This window comes from Drosophila rhopaloa, unplaced genomic scaffold (assembly GCF_018152115.1).
Source record: "Drosophila rhopaloa isolate 14029-0021.01 unplaced genomic scaffold, ASM1815211v1 contig_163, whole genome shotgun sequence".
Lineage (NCBI taxonomy): Eukaryota > Metazoa > Arthropoda > Insecta > Diptera > Drosophilidae > Drosophila > Drosophila rhopaloa.
In genome coordinates, this window is record NW_025335043.1 from 6,934,627 (window position 1) to 6,956,863 (window position 22,237).

Consider the following 22,237-nt stretch of genomic DNA (forward strand, 5'->3'; position numbering starts at 1 on the left):
TGCTCTTTTTTCTCCTCGCAAAGCTCGTAAATCTTTGAAGAAGCGTCGGGGAAAAAATGGAAAATTGCCCATTTTGTGTTGGGTCATAAAATGGCAACAGATCAATATAACATTTATTTATATTTTCGCCCGAATGGCCATAAAAGTGTTGTGCCATTTAAATGATCGGTGAAGTGGCGTGCTCTAATTAATATGTGGGTGGCAAATCTAGCGGATAGAAAATACTTCAAAGGCTGAACCGGGGATTTATGGGCTGCACCAGGACGGAAGTGTCAACTTGGCAACTTGGATTGCGCCGGGACAGCTCCAACTCCAAACTCCTTTTTTGAGCCCGTATTTATGTAGCGATAAAATTAAATTTATTTTAACGCCGGCCAAAGGTGTTGGGGTGTCGTTGGTTGTGCGCACATAGTTAAACACTATCGCCAACTTGCTGGCAAGTTCTGTTCGAAAACTATCCTCTGCCTTCTTGGCCAGGAAATCGCTGGAATCGCAGGCAGAGGCCGGGAAAAGCACCTGCGATAAAAGTTTCTGCGCCATTTTCCACTTTTCTTATGTAGATGTGTGTGTGTATGTGTGTTCGTCTGTGTGAGTGTTTGTTGCCGGCATTTTTGGGCATACGCACGAGTCCGGTGCTCCGGCGCTCCAGTCGCAAACAGTAATGCAGCCCATAAACCAGCCGGCAAATGCAATGATATTGCCAATGCTCGTGGCCGTGTTTAATCTACCAGCCGGAGTTAATATGCCTGCCGCAATGCAGTGGCAGACGGGGGCCAAAAGCGGTCTGGTCTGGGTTTTCCCCCATTTCTTGCCAGTCGGCAGAAAATTTCGCCTAGCCACAACTGTTCCTGCAAAATTTGTTGCAAATGTCGGCATCAGATGTGATCTGAAATGGAAAAATTCAAATTTAACCACAAGCTAAATTGTATCAACAAATTTGTAGCTTAATATATAAATAAATGTATTTTTTTTGTTTTAACAAATTAGCCTCATAAAAATGTATTAAATAAATATAATAAGGAGTAGAAAATCCTTGGGTCTAAACATAAAAACTAAGTTCTTAGCTTAAAGGCAGTCCTACGCTTTGTTAAACAAAATGAATTTTAAACTAATTAATGTAATAAATATGTGAAAAAAGCATTACACTCTGGCCGTATAAAAAGCCGGAAATCAATTAACAAATAAGCATATTTTGTTATTTAAAAAACCTATTAACCTAAATGAGTTTTTTTATTTTTTAATTATGCAGATTTAAATAAAATAAATGAAACCAATAGAAATATAAAACGGAAAGACTTAATTTCAGTAATAAATCAGTCAGCCGTATTATATTGCCTTTGATACATAAAATGTATAATTACTGATATACCAGTCGACATAAACAATTCATTAATTCATAATGGTATTTTCTTCTTCCTTGCCATAACACCCAATTAAATTGAGAACTATGCTATTATTCTGCAAGATGGTATAACCACATCGCATTGAACTTCAGCCACGTGTGTAAACTAAGACCCAATTATTTTCCTCTGCCCCAAACTTTGATTAGGTTTCGATAACAAGCCCCGTATATGATTTATGCCACCGAAATATAGTTAATTAAAACTCTTCACTTCGCTGCGGGGAGTCAGCATATTGATTTTCGCTGTTTCGATTGATGGCTGCTACTGTCCATGATTTTATGGTCTCGGTTATGGTTATGAATATGCAGAGCGATAAGCTGATAACCAATCCCAATCACGACCCCTTATAAATAGGAGTGTATAGTGCGGCCGCCTCGTAAACAGATTGCAAATGTCGGCCAAAAAGAGTGAGCCGCCGCCTCAGGATTCGCTTGCCACGCCCCAAAAAGCCACCTTTTTCCGTTTGGGCCACAAAAACCACTCGCAATGGACTGCCCTGGGATCCGCATCCTTCGTCCTGATCTCGGGCGGAATGAGTTTGGCCTGGGGAGCAGGATTCGCAGTTCACTCCGCCCATCGGGATCAGCTCCTGCTCACCGTGCACATGCAAATCTCCTGGTATGCCACCGCCATCCTGGGAGCTCTCTTTGGTGCTTTTTTCACCCACCGACTGCCTCAGCAACCCATTTATGTAAGTAGTTATAAAAATTTTACAAAAATATAAATAAGTAGGGCCGAGAAAAAGTTTTAAGGTAGATATATGCGATTTCAAACTACAACGTGCTTAAATTCTTAATTAAATCTTGTGGAATAAAGAATAAAGGTTATCTAACTTGGGGCATTTGAAAATTATGAAAAATAATTATAAGAATTATGAAGACAAGTAATGAACTTAATATTGGTTTTAAATTGTTTAATTGGTATATATTTTCAAAACATTTTTAAAAAGGTTTCTTTTAAGAAATAGTTTTGGGCATTAAAGTAAAAGTAATATGTCTATATGTCGCACATTAAATTATAAAAATAAATTATACATTTTTAACATAAATCGGTAAATGTAACTTTTATTTGGGATAGTGAGGGAAATTACAAACAATTTAAGTTTTACTACATTTAAATTGACTATCAACCTGAATGCCATTGCAGATCTTTGGTTCCTGCTTGGTGATTGCCTCCGGAATCCTATTCTTGGCTTGGCCTGAGTGTCCTGGTTCCATTATAGCCGCCCGATATCTGGACGGATTGGCCAATGGACTGATTTTTGTGCCCGCCATGAGCACAGTGGGTGAGATTGCGGTGAGTGAGATGCGAGGTCTTCTGGCATCCACGGTGGAGCAACTCAGCTCGAATACCGGCATCCTGATGCAGCTGATCTACACGGCCGTTTGGCAGGTGGACTGGGACGTGGTCATTGTGGCGGACCAGGTGCACGGAGTGCTGTCAATAGTCTACGGAGTGATAGCCTTGGCCCTAGCCCTAACCCTTTGTGTGGAGTCACCAGTGCACCTGCTGATGCGATCCAATGAACAAAGGGCGGTGGTTTCCCTGAGACACCTGCAACGACCCTATATGGTGACCAGTGAAACGCTCCTCAGATTGGATGAGCACAAACTGTATGTGGCTGACAATCGGGAGATGTGTGTGTGGTTAAGTCTGCAGAAAGGATTTCCAGCGCTTCTCAAACTGCTGGCCCTTCGATTGTTGGGAGTCCTGTGCCTGAACTATATCCTCTGCTGTGCCCTCTATGAAACTGCCAGCCAATTGGTGAGTTGCTTTCATGCCTGGACCTATGTGATTTTCGGGGTATTGCGGTGGTGCGGCTGCTTTTTTGTGGTGGTCCTCATGGACACCACTGGTCGCAAGAAACCCACTCTCTTTGGGACCTTTTCCACGGGAGCCTTTGCCATCGCATTTGCCAATCTATTTGGAAGAACTCCTCACATGATCACCGCTCTGGTGATGCTCTTCAGTCTGCAATTCTTCGCGGGATTGGGACAATGTGCCTCGGCGGTTTACCTCACAGAAGCATTTCCCCTGGGAATTAAACCACATTTGGTGGCAGCGGTTTACATAATGGAACTCATCACTCGACTGCTCCTCTGCAGCTTTGCACCTTCGATCGCTGGGATTACGGCGTACTTTCATGTCCTGGGCTCACTTTCCATGGTTTTCTTTCTTCTGGGAATCTTCTGTCTGTCGGAAACGAGGCTAATAACTTTGGCAGAGGCGCAGCTCAAATTTACCAAATGGTTCAACAAAGATTTTTAAGTATATGGGTGCGGGGGTAATAATTATTTATGTGAATCAGCACGATGATAACGTAGTTTATTGAGCCAATACGTTGTTATTCCGATCCGGTGATAAATTCATAATAATTAAGGGGCTATCCCCTTTTTAACCATAGACCAAATCTTATCGAAAACAAAACGTAGTAAAAGCAAAAACATTTCTTAGGTCGATGCTTGAAATACCGTGGAAATAATTATACTTTGTTGAAAATTTAGAAATATATTTAAATTTTAAATTTAACTATATTTTTTGTACAAATTCGAAACATTCGAAATATGTAATTCCAAGAAAATATCTCAAACGATTGAAATGAGCGACAGTATAATCAAACTGATTAAACCACTTTAAAGGCGATAAAGAACAAAAACCGGCCATAAACTAAGCTAATACTTGCTATAAACAATCTACGCAACGGGTGCGCACACTATTTGAACAGCTGAGTTTAGTTAGTTTTCTATTAACCATCGTCAGAGAAGGAGGTCTCAATGCAAATAATATGAGTCGAATGAATCACAATAAGCCCAAGTGGGATGACAACCTCGGTTCCAGAAAAGGAAACAAATTAAAGCCCAATGCATGGGATTCTGGTGGGTAAATGTCAGCACAAATAGTGCAAATTAATCTTATCTAACCTGATTGATACGGGAAAAATTCCTAGAACATATCATTGACGGAATGGGAAATTCATCTAATAGACAACTCGATTTTCACAGTGTCAACCACCAAATGGAATTATATAGGATTTTTCCTTGTTGGAATCATTGGAACTGTTTGTGAATTCTTCATCAGAAACAAAAAAACTAAAAAGCAAATCCTGGTAAGCAAAGTATTAGCATAATTCAATTGACTTAAACTGATATCATTATGTTTCTTCCCACAGAAATTTTGTTCCATTTTGGTTGCAATTGGAAACCTTTTAATGACTTGCTTTAGAAACAACGGTCGTGCTAATTTGAGGAGAAGACGTTATTGATAAACACACAAAAGATCTAAAGTTGATTGAGAAATATAATTTGAAAATGTACCTCTGAATTTTTATGGGGAGTTATTATTTATTTTATTAGAGATTTTGCGAAACACCCTGGAGAATAATTATACTTTATAATATATTTCAATAAAATCTATTTTGTCTTGATATTACAAATCATTTATTACGCTGTGTTACACCATTTGATCTTGAACTCAATGGTTTTTAAGTGATTTTGTTTAAACAAGCCAAAGATTTTTTCATCGGTAATATGAGTGCAAAAAAATATTACCATTGATTGGAAATTTATATATTCAAAAGCCTTATTGTTAAAAAAAAATCGAGAACATAAATTCGTTTGCCTATTTTTTGAGTTTCAAAAATGATCAATAAAGTTACTTTTAAGTCAATTTTTTCAAAACGCTCACATGCATAAACTTTTTTGTGGCCAGATTAAAATACCTTCTAATTTTAATCAAAATAGGAATATTTAAAGACTATTATGCATTAACATTTCTTAGCCAGATTTTAAAAGACACATTTAAGTTGATTACTAAAAGAAAATCTATAACATCACCCTCAGTAAAATACTAATCTAAGAAATTCAACTGGGAATCATATCTCAGAGTCGTTTTTATGGTTATTTCTAGGAATGGATAATTCATATTAGACGATGAACTTTGGGAGGGATGAGCAATCATGGCAACAGAATAAGTCGGGGAAGAACCAAATTCCGGCACACTTATTTCCTACACCTACCACAGGCAAATCAAGAACGTATACCCCACAAATACCATAAAATAAAATTCGCAAACAATGCGATAAAAGTCCTTATCGGGCACTCATACACACAGTTGGGCCAGGCCCAATCTCTTTACACATAAACACCAGATGGCCAATCGTCGTATTAACCAGTTTCGAATCGACCTCAAGCGGAGCAGGTTGTCTTCTTCGTGTGGAGAGAAATAAATCGCGATCGACCATGCAGAAAGACAGATTTGCACCATCGCCAGTAGGATTTACCTCGGCCCCACCACAGCCAGGATATCCCCAGCCAGGATATCCCCAGCCAGGATATCCCCCGCCAGAAGATCCCCAGCAGGAACACCCGCAGGAACACCCGCAGCAACATTGTCCTGCCCACACCACTCCTCCGCCACCATCGATGAATGCTCCAACCAGAGTGGATTCACCACGGCATGGAATCTTGGGGGGCGCCAATGAGAACAGGCCTCAATCCAACGCCCTTCACTCAGGTGAGTTCAGATTTGGAATCCATCAAGTTAGTCACCTGCCAAGTTGCCAGTTGACCATGACGATAATCTTATCTCGTCTGCTCAAAATATAGGATATACATATATTAGATAATGGACCGTGACGTAATTCACTGCAAATCGATGCTAAATAAAAAATTTTATTCACATATCAATAGACGGCAATAATTTGTTTTAAAGGATTTTTTACAAATCTTTGTTAGCTTTGATAATTTTACTAACACCTTAATAGAATTGGAAGCGGAAGGGTTTGAAAAAATTAATAGGTTTTAGTAAGTTTACTAACCCTAGTGCTGAAAAAAATCTATTAAAAACAAAGGGAACGTAATCGAATGTCAGTTAGCTTTGGAAATTAAATAAACTTCTTTAATAATTTTTATAACATTGGATTTTTGTGTTTCTTTTTTGTAATGTTTTATAAAAAGATAACAGTTGCAAAACTTGTTTTCCAAAATAATCAAATAAAATATTAAATGACATTTTTATTTCTCCACTTTCAGCTGGTCTCATCTTCATTTCGGGAGGCATGAACATAGCTTGGGCGATCGGCGTCCGTGGACCCATTGGCTACCTTGTCACCAAGCATAATTTCATAGCCTGGTTCATTGGCGCCATCATCGGATCGTTTATTACCTGTGGCCTGACCAACAAGGTGGCCAAGAAGTATATCCTGGTAAGCGAAGAAAAACAGTAATTAATTAAAAACCTCGAGTGAGAATCCCCCCTGCCAACAGCTATTTTCCTCCGCTCTGGTCGCCATCGGTGGATTGGTAATTGCCTGCTCACACCACAATGGACCTGCAACGGTGGCCGCCTGCTATTTGGATGGCATCGCCAATGGTCTGGTGTTTGCTCCCTTTTTGGCCCTGGCTGGAGAACTTTCTGTTCCCTATATGAGGGGCAGATTCGTGGCTAAGTTGGAGCAGCTGTGCTTCGGCATCGGCATCCTGCTGCAGTTCGTCATCCCCTCGACCAATAACACGTCAATATCGAAAAACCAGTTCAGTTCCGAGAATATGAAGGGAGCAATAAGCGCTGGAATTGGTTTCATGGCTCTCATTATGGGCTCCTTTTGGACCATTGAATCGCCGGTCCTGATGCTGGCCAATAACGATGAGCAGGGAGCCATTAATACACTGCTTCGCCTGCAAAAGCCCGCCGTGCTGAGCGAAGAAACTTACGAACTGCTGGCGGAGCACAAGCGCTATTTGGCCCACAACAAGGACATGACGTTGGGTCAGAGTATTTCCCAGGCTCTGCCCACTTTCATTCGACTCGCTTACCTGCGAGTTCTGAATGCGATGAGCATCTCCAGCTTTGTGGTCATCACCTTGACTTTGTCCATAGTCGCGATCAACGACGGGTATACCGAGCATGCCTGGTACGTAGGATTCGCCGTCTGCCGCTGGCTGGGTAACATCATCCCGTCCTTCTGCATGGATACCTTGGGCAGAAAGAAGCCCACTGTTTTTGGCCTGCTTGTCAGCTGTGGACTGGCCTTTGCCCTTAGTGTCCAGTACAGTTGGCAGATGAGTGGAGTGACCGTCCTGCTGCTGGTGTTCCAGTTCTTTTCGTACCTCTCCGAAGCCTATCCCTTTGGAGTTAAGCAGCACTTCATCGCCCTCACCTTCGTCACCGAAATGTTCGTCTTCCTCATCATCAACGTCTGTGACTACAACCTGTTGCAGGGATACAACTACTTCTACATCATGGGGGGCATGTACCTGGCTGGCTTCTTGCTGGGAGTCATTACACTGCCCGAAACTAACTTGATGACCTTGCGAGGTGCCCAACAGCAATTCAGCAGTTTCGTGAACCTGCGGTTTAATTAATCTAGTGAACCCTAATGTACCATTGTAATATACAAAATTAAATACATACTTACAATATAGGCCTGAATTTCATCACAAAATGAATTATTTTTTAATGACCAATACTTGTTGTTGGGGGAAGTCCCAATTGGGAAACACCAAATTCCTACTAAATACCTGGCTATGCAAACGGGTGCTCGACAATGCTAAATCTTGTTGGCGCCTTAATACCTTCACTAATGTTAATTTAACACAGTGTGAGTAATAAAATCTATTAATTTCCGAGCACTGGACAAAGCCAATCGAATTTCAATAAAAATATAAATATTTAAAGACTATTATCCATTACAATTTTTAAAAAATATTAAAAACAAGAAAGGAAAGCTTACTTCGGGCGGAGCCGAAGTTGATATATCCTTGCAGAATATTTTGTAAATTATATTGGTTGACCATAAAACCCATAAAAATCCCAATTTCCTAACTTTAAAAACAATAATCGTTCAGTTATATGGCGGCTATAGGAAATAGTCGGCCGATCCTTATGAAATTTGGTAGGTCGGTGGTATTGATTGGCCAAAAATAAAACCCGTAGAAATTCCCAACTTCCTAATTTTACAAACACCAAAGTTATGGCATTTCCGATCGTTCAGTTATATGGAAGCTATAGGGTATAGTCGGCCGATTCCGACTTATATACTGCGTGCAAAGGAAAGAAGGGTGTGTGCAAAGTTTCAATTCGATATTTTTAAAACTGAGAGACTAGTTTGCATAGAAACAGACAGACGGACAGAGAGACGGACATGCTTATATCATCTCAGGAGGTGATCCTTATCAAGAATATATATACTTTATAGGGTCGGACCAAAATTATAATTGCCTCTGCAAGGGTATAAAGATTAAAGTAAATTTATTACCAAATGAGAAAAACTAAATAATAACACTAAGAAAAATACTTATCTAAGAAATTCAACTGGGAATCATATCTCAGAATCGTTTTTGTGGTTATTTCTAGGAATGGATGATTCATATCAGACGATGAACTTTGGGAGGGATGAGCAATCATGGCAACAGAATAAGTCGGGGAAGAACCAAATTCCGGCACACTTATTTCCTACACCTACCACAGGCAAATCAAGAACGTATACCCCACATATACCATAAAATAAAATTCACAAACGTTGCGATAAAAGTCCTTATCGGGCACTCATGCACAATGATTTCAACCATTTGCTAAAATCAGCGTTGGCCCCGCTCACGATTATCAGTTGGGCCGGGACCGATCATTTTACACATAAAAACCAGATGGCCAATCGTCGTATCAACCAGTTTCGAATCGACCTCACGCGGAGCAGGTTGTCTTCTTCGTGTGGAGAGAAATAAATCGCGATCGACCATGCAGAACGACAAGTTTGCACCACCGCCAGTAGGATTTACCTCGGCACCACCACAGCCAGGATATCCCCAGCCAGGATATCCCCAGCCAGGATATCCCCAGCCAGGATATCCCCACCAAGAACACCCACAGCAGCATTATCCTGCCCACACCACCCCGGCGGCCACATACGGAGGTCCTCCGCCACCACCACCGCAACCATCGATAAATGCTCCCACCAGAGTGGATCCACCACGCCAAGGATGCTTTCAGGGCAACCAAAAGAACAGGCCACAATCCAACGCAGTTGGCTCAGGTGAGTTCAAATTTGGAATCCATCAAGTTAGTCACCAGCCAAAGAGTTGACCATGACGATAATCTTATCTAGTCTGCTCAAAAGCGAACTATTACTGGAAATATATTAGATAATGGACCGTGACGTAATTCAGTGCAAATCGTTGCTATATAAAATGGATTAACGGATATAATATTTTTAAAAGCCTTTTTTTACAAATCTTAGTTAGCTTTAAAAATATTACTAACACTTTAAGGAAATTAAAAGCGGAAGGGTTTGAAAGAAATGAATAGGGTTTAAAAAGTCTTTTAACCTCAATGTGTAGAAAAAAGTATATTGAATTATAGGTTTTGAAAATTAAATAAACTTATTTAATAATTTTTTTTTAAATATTTTTTTTGTTTTTTTTTTTATGTTTTACAGAAAGATAATAGTTTAAAAACTTTTTTTTCTAAAAAGGACTGTAATTAAATAAAAACAAGAAAGGAAAGCTATCTTCGGGCGGAGCGATATCTTCGATATCTTTAAAACTGAGAGACTAGTTCGCGTAGAAACAGACAGACGGACAGACAGACATGCTTATAACAACTCAGAATATATATACTTTATAGGGTCGGAGATGTCTCCTTCACTGCGTTGCACACTTTTGACCAAAATTATAATACCCTCTGCAAGGGTATACAAATTTAAAATGTAGTTTTACAAAGGATACTAATAAATTAAAATATTAAATTTATTTCTCCACTTTCAGCTGGTCTCATCTTCATTTCGGGAGGCATGAACATAGCGTGGGCGATCGGCGTCCGAGGACCCATTGGCTACCTTGTCACCAAGCATAATTTCATAGCCTGGTTCATTGGCGCCATCATTGGATCGTTTATTACCTGTGGCCTGACCAACAAGGTGGCCAAGAAGTATATCCTGGTAAGCGAAGAATAACCGTAATTAATTGAAAACCTCGAATGAGAATCCTCCTTGCCCACAGCTATTTTCCTCCGCTCTGGTGGCCATCGGTGGATTGGTAATTGCCTGCTCACACCACAATGGACCTGCAACGGTGGCCGCATGTTATTTGGATGGCATCGCCAATGGTCTGGTGTTTGCTCCCTTTTTGGCCCTGGCTGGAGAACTTTCTGTGCCCTATATGAGGGGCAAAGTCGTGGCAAGTTTGGAGCAGCTGTGCTTCGGCATCGGCATCCTGCTGCAGTTCCTATACGTCACCTCCTGGTCCTACAACACGTACACATCGTACAACGATTTCACTGCCGAGAATATGAAGGGAGTGCTGAGTGCCATATATGGTTTCATGGCCCTCATTCTGGGCTTCTTTATGACCATCGAATCGCCGGTCCTGATGCTGGCCAATAACGATGAGCAGGGAGCCATTGATGCACTGCGTCGCCTGCAAAAGCCCGCCGTGCTGAGCGATGAAACCTACGAATTGCTGGCGGAGCACAAGCGCTATTTGGCCCACAACAAGGACTTGACGGTGGGTCAGAGTATTTCCCAGGCTCTGCCCACTTTCATCCGGCTCGCTTACCTGCGAGTTCTGAATGCGATGAGCATCTCCAGCTTTGTGGTCATCACCTTGACTTTGTCCATCCTCGCGTCCTACGGAGTGTATAGCACGAATGCCTGGTACATAGGATTCGCCGTCTGCCGCTTTCTGGGTAACATCATCCCGTCCTTCTGCATGGAGTCCTTGGGCCGAAAGAAGCCCACTGTTTTTGGCCTGCTTGTCAGCTGTGGACTGGCCTTTGCCCTTAGTGTCCAGTACAGTTGGCAGATGAGTGGAGTGACCGTCCTGCTGCTGGTGTTCCAGTTCTTTTCGGGAATGGCCTTCACGGCCACCTCAACGTACCTCTCCGAAGCCTATCCCCTTGGAGTTAAACAGCACTTCATCGCCCTTACCTTCGTCACCGAAATGTTCGTCTTCCTCATCATCAACGTCTGTGACTACAACGTGATGCAGGGATACAACTACTTCTACATCATGGGGGGCATGTACCTGGCTGGCTTCTTGCTGGGAGTCATTACACTGCCCGAAACTAAATTGATGACCTTGCGAGGTGCCCAGCAGCAGTTCAGCAGTTTCGTGAACCTGCGGTTCAATTAATCTAGTGATCCCTAATGTACCATTACTAAATTGAAAATATACATACAATAGAGTCCTGTATTTCATCACAAAATGGATTCATTTTAAATGACCAATACTTGTTGTTGGGGGAAGTCCCAATTGGGAAACACCCTACTATCTTAAGAACGAAATCAAACTCTTGAGTTATGTACATATGAAGTAAAAAACAAATCACATAGAAAACAAATTACATTCAATCAAATAGATTAAATAAACTAAACGTTTAGTCTTTTACTGATTAGCCTCTCTAAAGTTGCCTTGGCCAAATTTCCTGGTAAATACCTGGGTATACAAACATGTGCTCGACAATGTTAGCGCTTGTTGGCGCTTTATGTTTTTTCAGCTAAGTAATAATGTTTTATTGCAGTCATATATAAGGTTATTATCTTAATACTACCGTTTGATAACTCATGAGATATTTACAATATAGTTTGTTGGGAGCGAATTTCTTTTTATAGTCGATTCTTATCAGTTATGTGATTAAATATAAAGAAAGCCCCCGTAAAGAATGGCAAAAGTGATTATCTATTATATTATTTTTCTTAAACTTTAAGTTTAAGCTTACACAGTTAGTTCTTAAAACATAGAAAAATAGTTATTATATCTGTTTATTTGAAAGAAGTCTTGGAAAAAGATCCAGCGGTACAACGCATTTCTATTAAATAAACCAAAAGACAGACTTTAGTACATGAATTATCCGTTGTTATTCCGATTTAGTAAAGCGCTCAAAAAGTGATTTAATCCCTGGGAGCCCCCTTTTAGGGGTATATATAATTTCCAAACATGATTCGATAAGAGTCCCATTATCGCTCGCCATTTGCAGCTTATCAGGAACGTGTCGATAAGCCTTGGCCCCACTCAATAATCATTTCGGTCCCATGCCAAATGGTTAATATAATCGGCACAGACATTCCGTCAACCAGTTTCAAATTACCCATTCGCAGGGACGGTTGCCCCTCGAAAAACAAAGAAAGGCCAAACGAAATGGAGAGCGAAGGAAACGGACCTGACTACAAACAGGCCTCAGTTGGCTTTGCACCTGCACCACAGCAGCCAGGATATCCTCAGGTGGGATATCCCCAGCCAGGATATCCACCTCCAGGATATCCTCAACCTGGATTTCATCAACCAGGATATCCACAGCCTGGGAATTCATGGAATCCCCCACAGCCAGGATTTTCCGGGTACCCACCACCACCACACCACGGATACCCACCACAGTACTATGGCGCACCACCAGGTTATGGAGCAACGGCACCACCACCACTACCACCTCCACCACCATTTGCTCCCCAGCAAACCACCACTGTGGTGGCAAATACTACCTGGTACAGTCGTAATCAGAAGAACAAACCACAATCAAATGCCGTTGGCGCAGGTGAGTCACACATCAAAGTACAAAGAAATTTTCAGTGAAAAAATAATATATTTATTTAATATAACTAAAATTTACATTCACAACTGATCACTAAAGTTATATCCCATTTTCAGCGAGTCTCATCTTCATCTCTGGAGGAATGAACATTGCGTGGAGCATTGGATTCCATGGAAAACTCTACTATCATACATCCACGCACAATTTTGTGGCCTGGTTTATTGGTGCCATCATTGGAGCGTTCCTCAGTTGTTTTCTGACCAACAAAATAGCCAAGAAACATGTGGTGGTAGGTGAAAAATGTAAGAATTCTTCCACTAAGCCAACTTATGGAACCTCTATTAACAGATTTTCAGTTCGATTCTGGTGATGATTGGTGGTATAGTCAATGCCAGTACCAGAATGAATGGCGATGCCGCGTTGGCAGGCTCCTATCTGGATGGAATAGCCAATGGACTGGTATTCGCTCCATTTATGGCCCTGACTGGAGAGATTTGTGTGTCCACCATGAGGGGTCTGATGGCAGCCAGCATTGAACAGATGTGCTTTGGCCTGGGAATCTTCGTGCAGATCATCTACTCCTCATCCTGGAACGCCTCGACTTCTTACCCACCGAGAAACTCCTTTTCTGCTGAGAATATGAAGGGAGTGCTGAGCATCATCTATGGCCTATTTGCATTGATTATTGGCTCACTGCTTTGCATTGAATCTCCGGTGATAATGCTGGCCAAATACAACGACGAACAGGGTGCCATCGATGCCCTGCGACGACTGCAGAGGCCCTACACCTTGACCAACGAAACCTTCGAGCAGCTGGCGGAGCACAAAAGGTACTTGGCCCAGAACAAGGAGCTTTCCCTGGGCCAGAGCATCCTGCAGGCCATTCCCACCTTCATCCGGCTGGCCTTTCTAAGGGGCTTGAATGCCATGAGCATTTCCAGCTTTGTCTTCTTCACCCTTTTATTTTCTGCCAGAACTCAGTATGGAAATGTGTCCGTGGGTTGGCTCATTGGATTCGGAGTCTGCCGCTGGATGGGCAACTTCATAGCCACCTTCTGCATGGAATCGGGTGGTCGCAAGAAGTTCACCCTAGTGGGACTTTTCCTTTGCAGTGTATTGGCCTTCATCATCGCAGGCCAGTACAACATATACTCCTATCAGTACTATACCGGCAACACCATTATGCTGCTGGTCCTTGAATTCTTCGCGGGAATCGCCTTTACGGCCACTTCGCCTTACCTCACGGAAGCATATCCCCTGGGAGTTAAGCAGCACTTCATTGCCTTCACTTTCATCGTGGAGATGCTAGTGTTCATATTGCTGGCCACGATCACTTGGGACGTTTCGGCAGGAGCCATTTACTTCTATGTCTTGGGAGGACTCTATATGTTCGGCTCTTTCTTCGGCATTCTCTGCCTACCGGAGACCAGAAGGATGACTTTGAGAGAGGCCCAGGAGAAGTTCAGCAGATTCATCAACATCGCTTTCTAGTTGGAAATACCGTTTATACGCTAAGTCACTAGAGATAATAAATATTTATAGCTGCCACACAGCAATCCAGGCGTTGGTTTTCCCAATTGTATTTCAGCTATTAATAACATTTATGGACTATCAACAAAACAATCGTCATTAAAGTGTTGGACAATGGAAAACCAGTTTTGCGGACTTTCTGGTAAATTACTGAAAGAGAATTTCATAAAAACTTAAAGAGAATAAGAGTATGAAGCATATGTCTGAGGGTGAAGGTTAGATAATGCAGTTTTACCTACCAAGGTACACAAACAAATCCCGCAGAACACATGCTCAACTCTATGCAAACAAATCGTGATAGGGAAAATCGAGCTCTAAGAGATAGCGAAACCTGAAATTTCTAAGCACTTACTTATCAATCAATACCCGATAAGATTAGTTCAACGCCGATAGATAATTCAGTGGGAGGTGTTCAACACGCTCACCTAAAAGAGCCGAAAAACGCGGACGTGTAGTTTTCTCCGACAGCTCGACCACAGAAGGTCCAATGCAGACCGATCGTCCTTCGCTGGAAGATGGCTTCCACGCCGTTCCTATACACAGTGACTCGGAGCACAACATCCACAGTAACTCGGATCACCAGCGGGAACTGATCCTTCAGAACTCACAGAGAAGTCCCTGCTGCAACAGAGATCTCCGCAATCAGCCACAATCAAATGCAGTTGGAGCTGGTAAGAACGTAGGGTAATTAATAAAATACAGAGAGAAAAACAGTATACATTTTAAGAACAGATCCATAATACAATAATTATTATATTAATATCTATATTTTTATCAACATAACGTAAAATTTACTTTAATACTGGCAAATTGCCTTTTTCTTTTTAATAAATCATTTTACCGAAACCTGTCATTATCTTTCTATGTGGGAGGTGAAATAGCGTCATTTTGTTTTGGATAAGTGGAAGTCCCACGCATTAATGATTCACTCCATATGTCAGTAGAATTTGATATTATCAAGCGGACATTCGTCTATATATGTCAAAGAAATTTTATATTTTTATCAGCACATTAAATGATATATTTTGGCAGGAAGTTTGGTTCTTAGAGTGTGAAGCCACTCATTATCTAGTACTTTTCTTACATTAAGTATTTAAATGATTTAATAAAACCCTTACGTGTAAGAGAGGATCTGGAACAGGAATTATGTTTCCAAATATCTATAAAACGATAGTTATGTGTATACCAGAAATTGTTGTATTACTTAGAGGTCCTGATTAAATTTGTTAGCAACTATTTTCTTAAATATTCATTCACCTGTTTATCTTTGGTATTTGGCCTTTGTTGAACTAAAAATAATACAACAGTTTAAATTGTCATTCAAACTGTCTACAAAATATCTTATCTTTTAAGTAGGCGTTCGCAACTTTTCCTTTTCTTTAACTGATAAAGACATTTGTTTACTGCAATCAATATTTGATATAAATACATTTATTAATTTTTGTTTCATTGCAGCTGCCTTAATTTTTGTAACGGGTGGAATTCACATTGCCTGGAGCATTGGTTTTGACAGTTTGTTCGCCGAACTGGAAGTAACCAACCATGTGAGGATTTGCTGGTTTATAGCCGCCATTTTGGGAGCCCTGTTTGGTGGATTCTTCAGCCGAAGGTTTCCTTATAAAGTACTGATGGTAAGGAAAATACCTAAGCAATATAAACAATTTAACAAATTTAAGAGATTAATTAGTAAACAAATGTAACTCAAGGAATACACTCCATGAAGTAATACTTCTCAGAAAGGGCATTTCAAATGGATACATTTAAGAGATACATAATCCATAAATCTTTAAATAGAAGGCTTTAAATTAATTGCACTCTATAATTTCAGGAGTTTTGTTCTCTGCTGACCCTCACCGGTGGAATAATTATGGCTGTGAATAGAATGGATCTCGATGCGCTGCTGGCAGGCAGATATTTGAATGGCCTCGCCAATGGTCTGGCCATAGCTCCCACTTTGGCCATGGCAGGTGAACTCTCGGTTTTCTACAAGAGGGGAACCATCACATCTGCGACGGAGCAGTGGGCCACAACGATTGGCATCTTTGTGCAGATCGTGAGCAGTACGAGTTGGGACGTGCAGAGTGACTTCACGGAGGAGCAGTTCACGGGAGTGATCAGTGGAGTCCTGGGCGCCATAGCCCTCATCCTGGCCTTTCTGCTGTCCATCGAATCTCCGGTGGATCTGCTGGAGCAGGGAAATGAGCAGGGTGCCATCGAGGCTCTGAGCAGGTTGCAAAGACCCAGGGCTGTGACGGCTGAGACCCATGATCAGGTGAGGGATCATCGCACCTATTTGGCTCACCATAGTTCCATCAGCTGGCAAAAAGCCATTCCCGCCGTCATTCGACTCTCCGTTTTGAGGGCTATGTATGCCGTCAGCTTCAGTATGATGGTGACTTACACCATTTCCTGGACAAGTGCGGCCGTCTACGGCGACAGTTCGGGACCCTTTGTGCTGTTTGGATTCCTGCGACTCATGGGCACCTTCTCGACCGCCTTTGCCCTGGATTCCTTGGGCAGGAAAATCCCCCTGCTCCTGGGACTCGTGATTGCGGGTGGCCTGTCTGTTGGCCTGGCCAGCAGATTTGCAGGCAGTCAGCTGCTGGCATTCTCGGACTATCGAATGGCCCTGTGGCTGCTGCTCATTTACCAACTATTCGCCGGGATAGCCTTTGCCCCCAGCTCAGCGTTTCTCTCGGAGGCCTTTCCACGCAAGTTCAAGCGACAGTGCATTGCCATCGCCTATATCCTGGAGATGATCGTCCAGCTCACCATTTGCCAAGAGCAATTCTACAACGACAGCAGCATTGTTGCCATCTATTTCTTTGCCCTCGGAGGCCTGCTCCTGGCCGGATTCCTCTTCAGCGTGTGGTACATGCCGGAAACGAAGGACACCACTCTCCTGCAAGCGCAATTCAAGTTCCAGGAATTTGTGATACCCCCAGCCTGAAAGTAGGCTACTCGAAAACAAGACTAGCCAACACCTAGATAAGGCTAACAAATAAATCTGAAATCCATATAAGAAACCCTGGTTGTTTGCGGTCGTCTTATCGGTGCTAAAGTGACTTTCCAGATTTGAATGTATTTTTGTGCCGATCATCGTGAAGAGCTAATGGTTATTAGATTTAGGGGAACACCGTGGTATATAATTATCTGATAAGACCGGCGCGCTAAAAGGTTTATTTCCAAACGGCAATTAAGTCGGTTCCCATACATCTTTGATAAGATTTGGGCTCCATAAATGTTTGGTGGACTTTATATAGATCACTAAAAGTATTTTAAAATTGGAACTAGTTCTTAGTTTTTTATGATTTTTAATAGAAAACAAGAGAGAACGCTATAGTCGAGTGCCCCGACTATCAGATACCCGTTACACAGGTAAAGGGAGTGCGAGGGAGATGGAGATAGAAACTTTGATCACGCATAACTTTTTAACGAATGGTCCGATTTGAAAAATTTCTTCTACATTTCGATAGGTATCGATAAACACAATAAAACTGCATTTTTACTTTTCCGAAATATTTAAATTTTTAAAATCGTATATAAGCGATTGTGGGCGTTAAAGGGGGCGTGGCACCATTTTGAAACAAACTTGCGCTGCGTAGGAACTTCTAAAATCTACATGCAAAATGCCAATCTTCTAGCTTTTATAGTTTCCGAGATCTCAGCGTTCATACGGACAGACAGACAGACAGACAGACGGACAGACAGACGGACAGACGGACAGACGGACAGACAGACGGACAGACGGACAGACGGACATGGCTATATCGACTCGGCTAGTGACCCTGATCAAGAATATATATACTTTATAGGGTCGGAAACGCTTCCTTCTAGCTGTTACATACTTTTGCACGAATACAATATACCCTTTTACTCTACGAGTAACGGGTATAATTAGGAATGGAAATGATAAAAAAAGTTGATGTCATTTTCACTTTGTGAATAAATAAAATTAATTTGTAATAATTATTTGAGTATTATATATATTTTAAGGAAGTGAATTATTTTTTAAAAATTTTGTAAAATGTAAATTTGTTAATAATTATATTAGTTACCATGACATTGAATAAACGATTATATTATTAAAAAATATTTTTTCAAGAAGTGTTTGTGAATTTATCGTAATACAACTTTAGAATTTGTATTATTGCTAAATAACATTTTCAACCGCGAACTAGTTCCAACCCACAATATCTGAACTATTTAGCGCACTACTAGGAATTCAACTTTCACTCGTAACGTCAATAAACTTTATGGTGTATAGTGTCCACTCTTGGTCGTAATTTTATATGCCTTACGTACACATGTGATTTTTCAACCACATATATATTCAAATTTAATTAATTTATTTATATCCACCAATCAAGCTGATAAGTGGGTTGACAGAAAGTTTTTGCCAACGCTTATCTTATCGGCGTGCTGGCCATTTCGAGGCGCTCGCTCAATAACCGCTCGATGCTCCTCCATTTATTAAACGGCGTCTGAACAGTCGGTTAACTTGATTCGCAGTGTTCACGAGTTGGCCGTCCGACAAGTGCGAAGTTTATAGTTAAAAATCTGTGACAAAAACTGCAAAAATAATGACAAACTCAAGTGGACAAACAAGGCAGCGGTTCCAATGAAAAGGTGCCAAGTAAACAATCAACAAATCAACTGAAAACAAATAACTGAAAACGGAAACGTCGCAACAATTGTTAAGCCCTAAGCTTTTAATTGCCTTACGCAGTGTTTGAGTGATTGCTGCGAAAATATGCCGATGTTACCAACGATTGAGGAAGAGGCCAAGTTGTCCTGGCTTCGGATTATGTGGAAATATCGCCAGCAGTTTCAGTCCATGGCCTCGGGTAATAACCGAAAAGAGCTGAATAAAGATCTACAGATTTTACCCAATTTTCGTATTTAATAGCATCAATTGTGTTCGTGGGCTGCGGAATGCGTTTGGCCTGGTCAATTTTTGATACCCCCGCCGGAAAGTTCCTCAATAACAACAACACCCACAATCTGATGATGAGCTGGTTCATTGGCGGCGCACTCGGCGCCCTTTTGGCCGCCCTATTTGTGCAGCGTGTCACCAAAAATGTGGCCTATGTGAGTAGTTAAATTTATTGGTTTATCCTACTGTGTGCTTCCCCCTCGAAACTCCAACTTGATTTGCCCTTTTCCATGCCACCAATAGTTGATTCTGCAGCCATTAGCACTTAACCATTAGGGGGCTTATCAATCCAATAAACTGATAAGGCGATCGCGTTCAACCTGCATTGGCCATTAAGTGGCGATAAACACTGGGCGGTAAGCGAGGGCTGATCGATCGATTGTTGGAGTTTCCCAAGTGGAAAATGTGTTAAACAAGAAAGTCATTATTAGAATTGTTGGTAGCCAAAAATAGTTTGGGTGATTCAGAGAAATAATAGAAGCATATAGCTACATCAGAAATAGCAGAAACCAATGCCTGAAGTTTTAAGTTTGGGTTGCTTACTTACAAATCGTTATTAATTTAAATAAGAAACCTCCTTTTCATATTTTCATGATGTTTTTGTATAGATGCCATTCGAAAGTTAGTTATTTAAAGGCCAAACAACTCTCTAAGAAGAGTTCAGTTAAAGAAGACTGACTTCTTGCTTTAAAAAATTAGGCTAAAATCGAATCGGGCATTTAACTTTGCCTAAATTAACTACAATGTGTGTTAACCTACATATGTATATAAAATAAATAGTTTTTATGGATTTTTATAAGTATTTCTCTTTAATTTAATTTCGATTGCTAAATATAAGGTTTAATTTTTAGGAAAACATAGTTTTTGTACTTTTCTTATTTTACACAAATCAAGTGTTATGTTATTCTTTAAAGATATTTATCTTATTTATCAAATATAAATCTTTGTGGTATGATCTTCTTAATAACCTCTTAAATTGTCTTCTTTTTCCGCAGACCTCCAGTGGCTTCCTGATGATCATGGCTGGCATTCTGAACATAGCTCTGCCCCAGCACTTCCTGGCCGCCTGCTACAGTAGCGTGAGTGTGGGTGCGGCCTACGGGTTGACCCAGATCCAGGCTCTGGTCACAGGATCCGAGGTGGCCCACAAGTCCATTCGCGGAATGCTCCTCAGTTGTGAGAAGGTCTTCCTGTGGCTGGGCGTTTGTGTCCAAGTGTTCTACACTCGAGTGTGGCACAATCTGAGGCCACTGGACTCGCAGGGCTATGAGTTGCACATTGATCAGCTGCACGGAATAGCGATGGCAGGTCTGGGATTGGGGGCAGTTATCCTGGCACTGGCCCATCGCCTGGAATCTCCCCTTCTGCTGTTGCATCAGGAACGGGATATGGCAGTGGGTGATACTCTGAAGGCTCTTCATGGTCAATCTACCACGGAATTGGTGCGATTGCGAGAGGACTGCCGACAACTGCACAGTGCTCGGGATTGGGAGCGATTTGTGGAGGAGCCCGAGGAATCAGTGGCTTGTTGGAAAATATGGGCCAGACGATTCCTGCCCTTTCTCAAGGTCCTGCTCCTGCGATGTTTTGCCACACTGGCCGTGTCCTTGAGCTACAATCGAGCTTTTGTGGTGGTCAGTTGGCATGGCCTGGAATGCGATATGAACTGCATGTATTGGCTGGCATTCGCGGGTCTCATTGGCAGTATTTTGGGAGCCTTCGTTGTTGATCGACAGGGTCGCAGGAAACTCTGTTCCCTATCGCTTTTCCTGGCGGGCATTGTGATTGTAATGGTTGGTGGCGTCTTCGAACACTTGGAATCGGTGAAGAGAACATTCTACGATATAAATTTACAAGCCATTGCTCTTTTAATGCTCCTATTTGAGGTGTTAGTATCCGGGGGCGTGGCATTGCCCGCCCTAATCTACACAGCAGAGGCTTTTAGTATTGCCCACAAGGCCAGATGTTTGGCTGGGATTCTAATACTGGAACAGTTGCTCCAACTGGGACTCCTTGTGGCCACCTTCGAGCACTACATCACCGTTTCGGTGTTCTTCTTCACGATCGGTGGTCTTAGTTTTATAGTGGGCCTAATCGTATTTATGCTTATGCCAGAAACCAGGCAACTGACACTCTACGAGTGCCTGCTCAAGTTCAAGAAAGTTCCTTAAGGCGTCGCCATATCTCTAAGTGCCCAGTATCTATTGTCTCTGCCTATCTGTTATATATTTTTACGTACTCTACTATATAGTATATTCTATTCATTGGAGTGATTGTTCATGTGCATATCATTATCTATCATATACTTTTCCCAAACGATTTCATTTTGCCGTTCTGGAAGCCTCATATAAATAGTGACTAAACAAAAGAATTTCCTTTTTTATCTTCTGCCAGAAACATAGCATAAATAAAGCCCAGATAAAGATTTAATAATTGTGAATTGTCTTAGTTATATAAGAATCTATTGAATAATTATTTACTGTCATAAATATATTTAGTGATGTAATATAATATAATATAATTATATATAACATTGTTTTATTTAACGCTGAAGTGAGTTTAACGATCACGAAATATTGTATTTTTGGTAAATAAACTCAGAATTGTAAGCAAGATTTTTGTTTCATGACTCGGTGCATAAATGGTAATTCTTAAAGTCATGGGTAATATAAATTCAGACAAAAATTTGCAAGGTAATAAAGAAGATATTTCCGACCCTATAAAGTATGTATGTATATACATTCTTCATCAGCATCAGGAGAGTCGATTTAGAAATAAAATCAAATTAATTTAACATTAAATAGATGATTTAAAATACGCATTTATGCTGAAACCTTTATACTAACAA

The 22,237-nt window shown here is 41.2% G+C and overlaps 5 protein-coding genes across 6 annotated transcripts; all 5 read left to right on the forward strand.

Moving 5' to 3' along the window:
- The first annotated feature begins 1,794 nt into the window (after positions 1 to 1,794).
- Positions 1,795 to 3,925, forward strand: LOC108039282. Its single transcript, XM_017116212.1, has 2 exons — positions 1,795 to 2,094; positions 2,550 to 3,925. The coding sequence occupies exons 1-2, from the start codon at positions 1,795 to 1,797 to the stop codon at positions 3,669 to 3,671; spliced, it is 1,422 nt and encodes a 473-aa protein (XP_016971701.1). The 3' UTR covers positions 3,672 to 3,925.
- A 1,661-nt stretch (positions 3,926 to 5,586) lies between these two features.
- On the forward strand, positions 5,587 to 11,782 carry LOC108039278. Of its 2 annotated transcripts, XM_017116209.2 has the most exons (4): positions 5,587 to 5,915; positions 6,434 to 6,606; positions 6,668 to 7,489; positions 11,225 to 11,782. In XM_017116209.2, exons 1-4 carry the CDS (start codon positions 5,642 to 5,644, stop codon positions 11,525 to 11,527), a joined length of 1,572 nt encoding a protein of 523 aa, XP_016971698.2. In that variant the 5' UTR covers positions 5,587 to 5,641; the 3' UTR covers positions 11,528 to 11,782. The 2 variants fall into 2 exon arrangements, with proteins under 2 accessions (XP_016971698.2, XP_016971697.1); XM_017116208.2 differs by lacking the exons at positions 5,587 to 5,915; positions 6,434 to 6,606; positions 6,668 to 7,489 and adding exons at positions 9,082 to 9,432; positions 10,163 to 10,335 and having other exon boundaries at positions 10,397 to 11,782.
- Positions 11,783 to 12,493: 711 nt separating this feature from the next.
- LOC108039302 (facilitated glucose transporter protein 1) lies at positions 12,494 to 14,479 on the forward strand. Its single transcript, XM_017116249.1, has 3 exons — positions 12,494 to 12,926; positions 13,040 to 13,212; positions 13,272 to 14,479. Exons 1-3 carry the CDS (start codon positions 12,533 to 12,535, stop codon positions 14,412 to 14,414), a joined length of 1,710 nt encoding a protein of 569 aa, XP_016971738.1. The 5' UTR covers positions 12,494 to 12,532; the 3' UTR covers positions 14,415 to 14,479.
- Positions 14,480 to 14,591: 112 nt separating this feature from the next.
- Positions 14,592 to 17,764, forward strand: LOC108039303 (low-affinity glucose transporter HXT4). Its single transcript, XM_017116250.2, has 3 exons — positions 14,592 to 15,124; positions 15,909 to 16,084; positions 16,282 to 17,764. Exons 1-3 carry the CDS (start codon positions 14,941 to 14,943, stop codon positions 17,401 to 17,403), a joined length of 1,482 nt encoding a protein of 493 aa, XP_016971739.1. The 5' UTR covers positions 14,592 to 14,940; the 3' UTR covers positions 17,404 to 17,764.
- Positions 17,765 to 18,943: 1,179 nt separating this feature from the next.
- Positions 18,944 to 21,874, forward strand: LOC108039280. The gene is made up of 3 exons (XM_017116210.2): positions 18,944 to 19,300; positions 19,363 to 19,544; positions 20,385 to 21,874. The coding sequence occupies exons 1-3, from the start codon at positions 19,207 to 19,209 to the stop codon at positions 21,558 to 21,560; spliced, it is 1,452 nt and encodes a 483-aa protein (XP_016971699.1). The 5' UTR covers positions 18,944 to 19,206; the 3' UTR covers positions 21,561 to 21,874.
- The last annotated feature ends 363 nt before the right edge of the window (positions 21,875 to 22,237 follow it).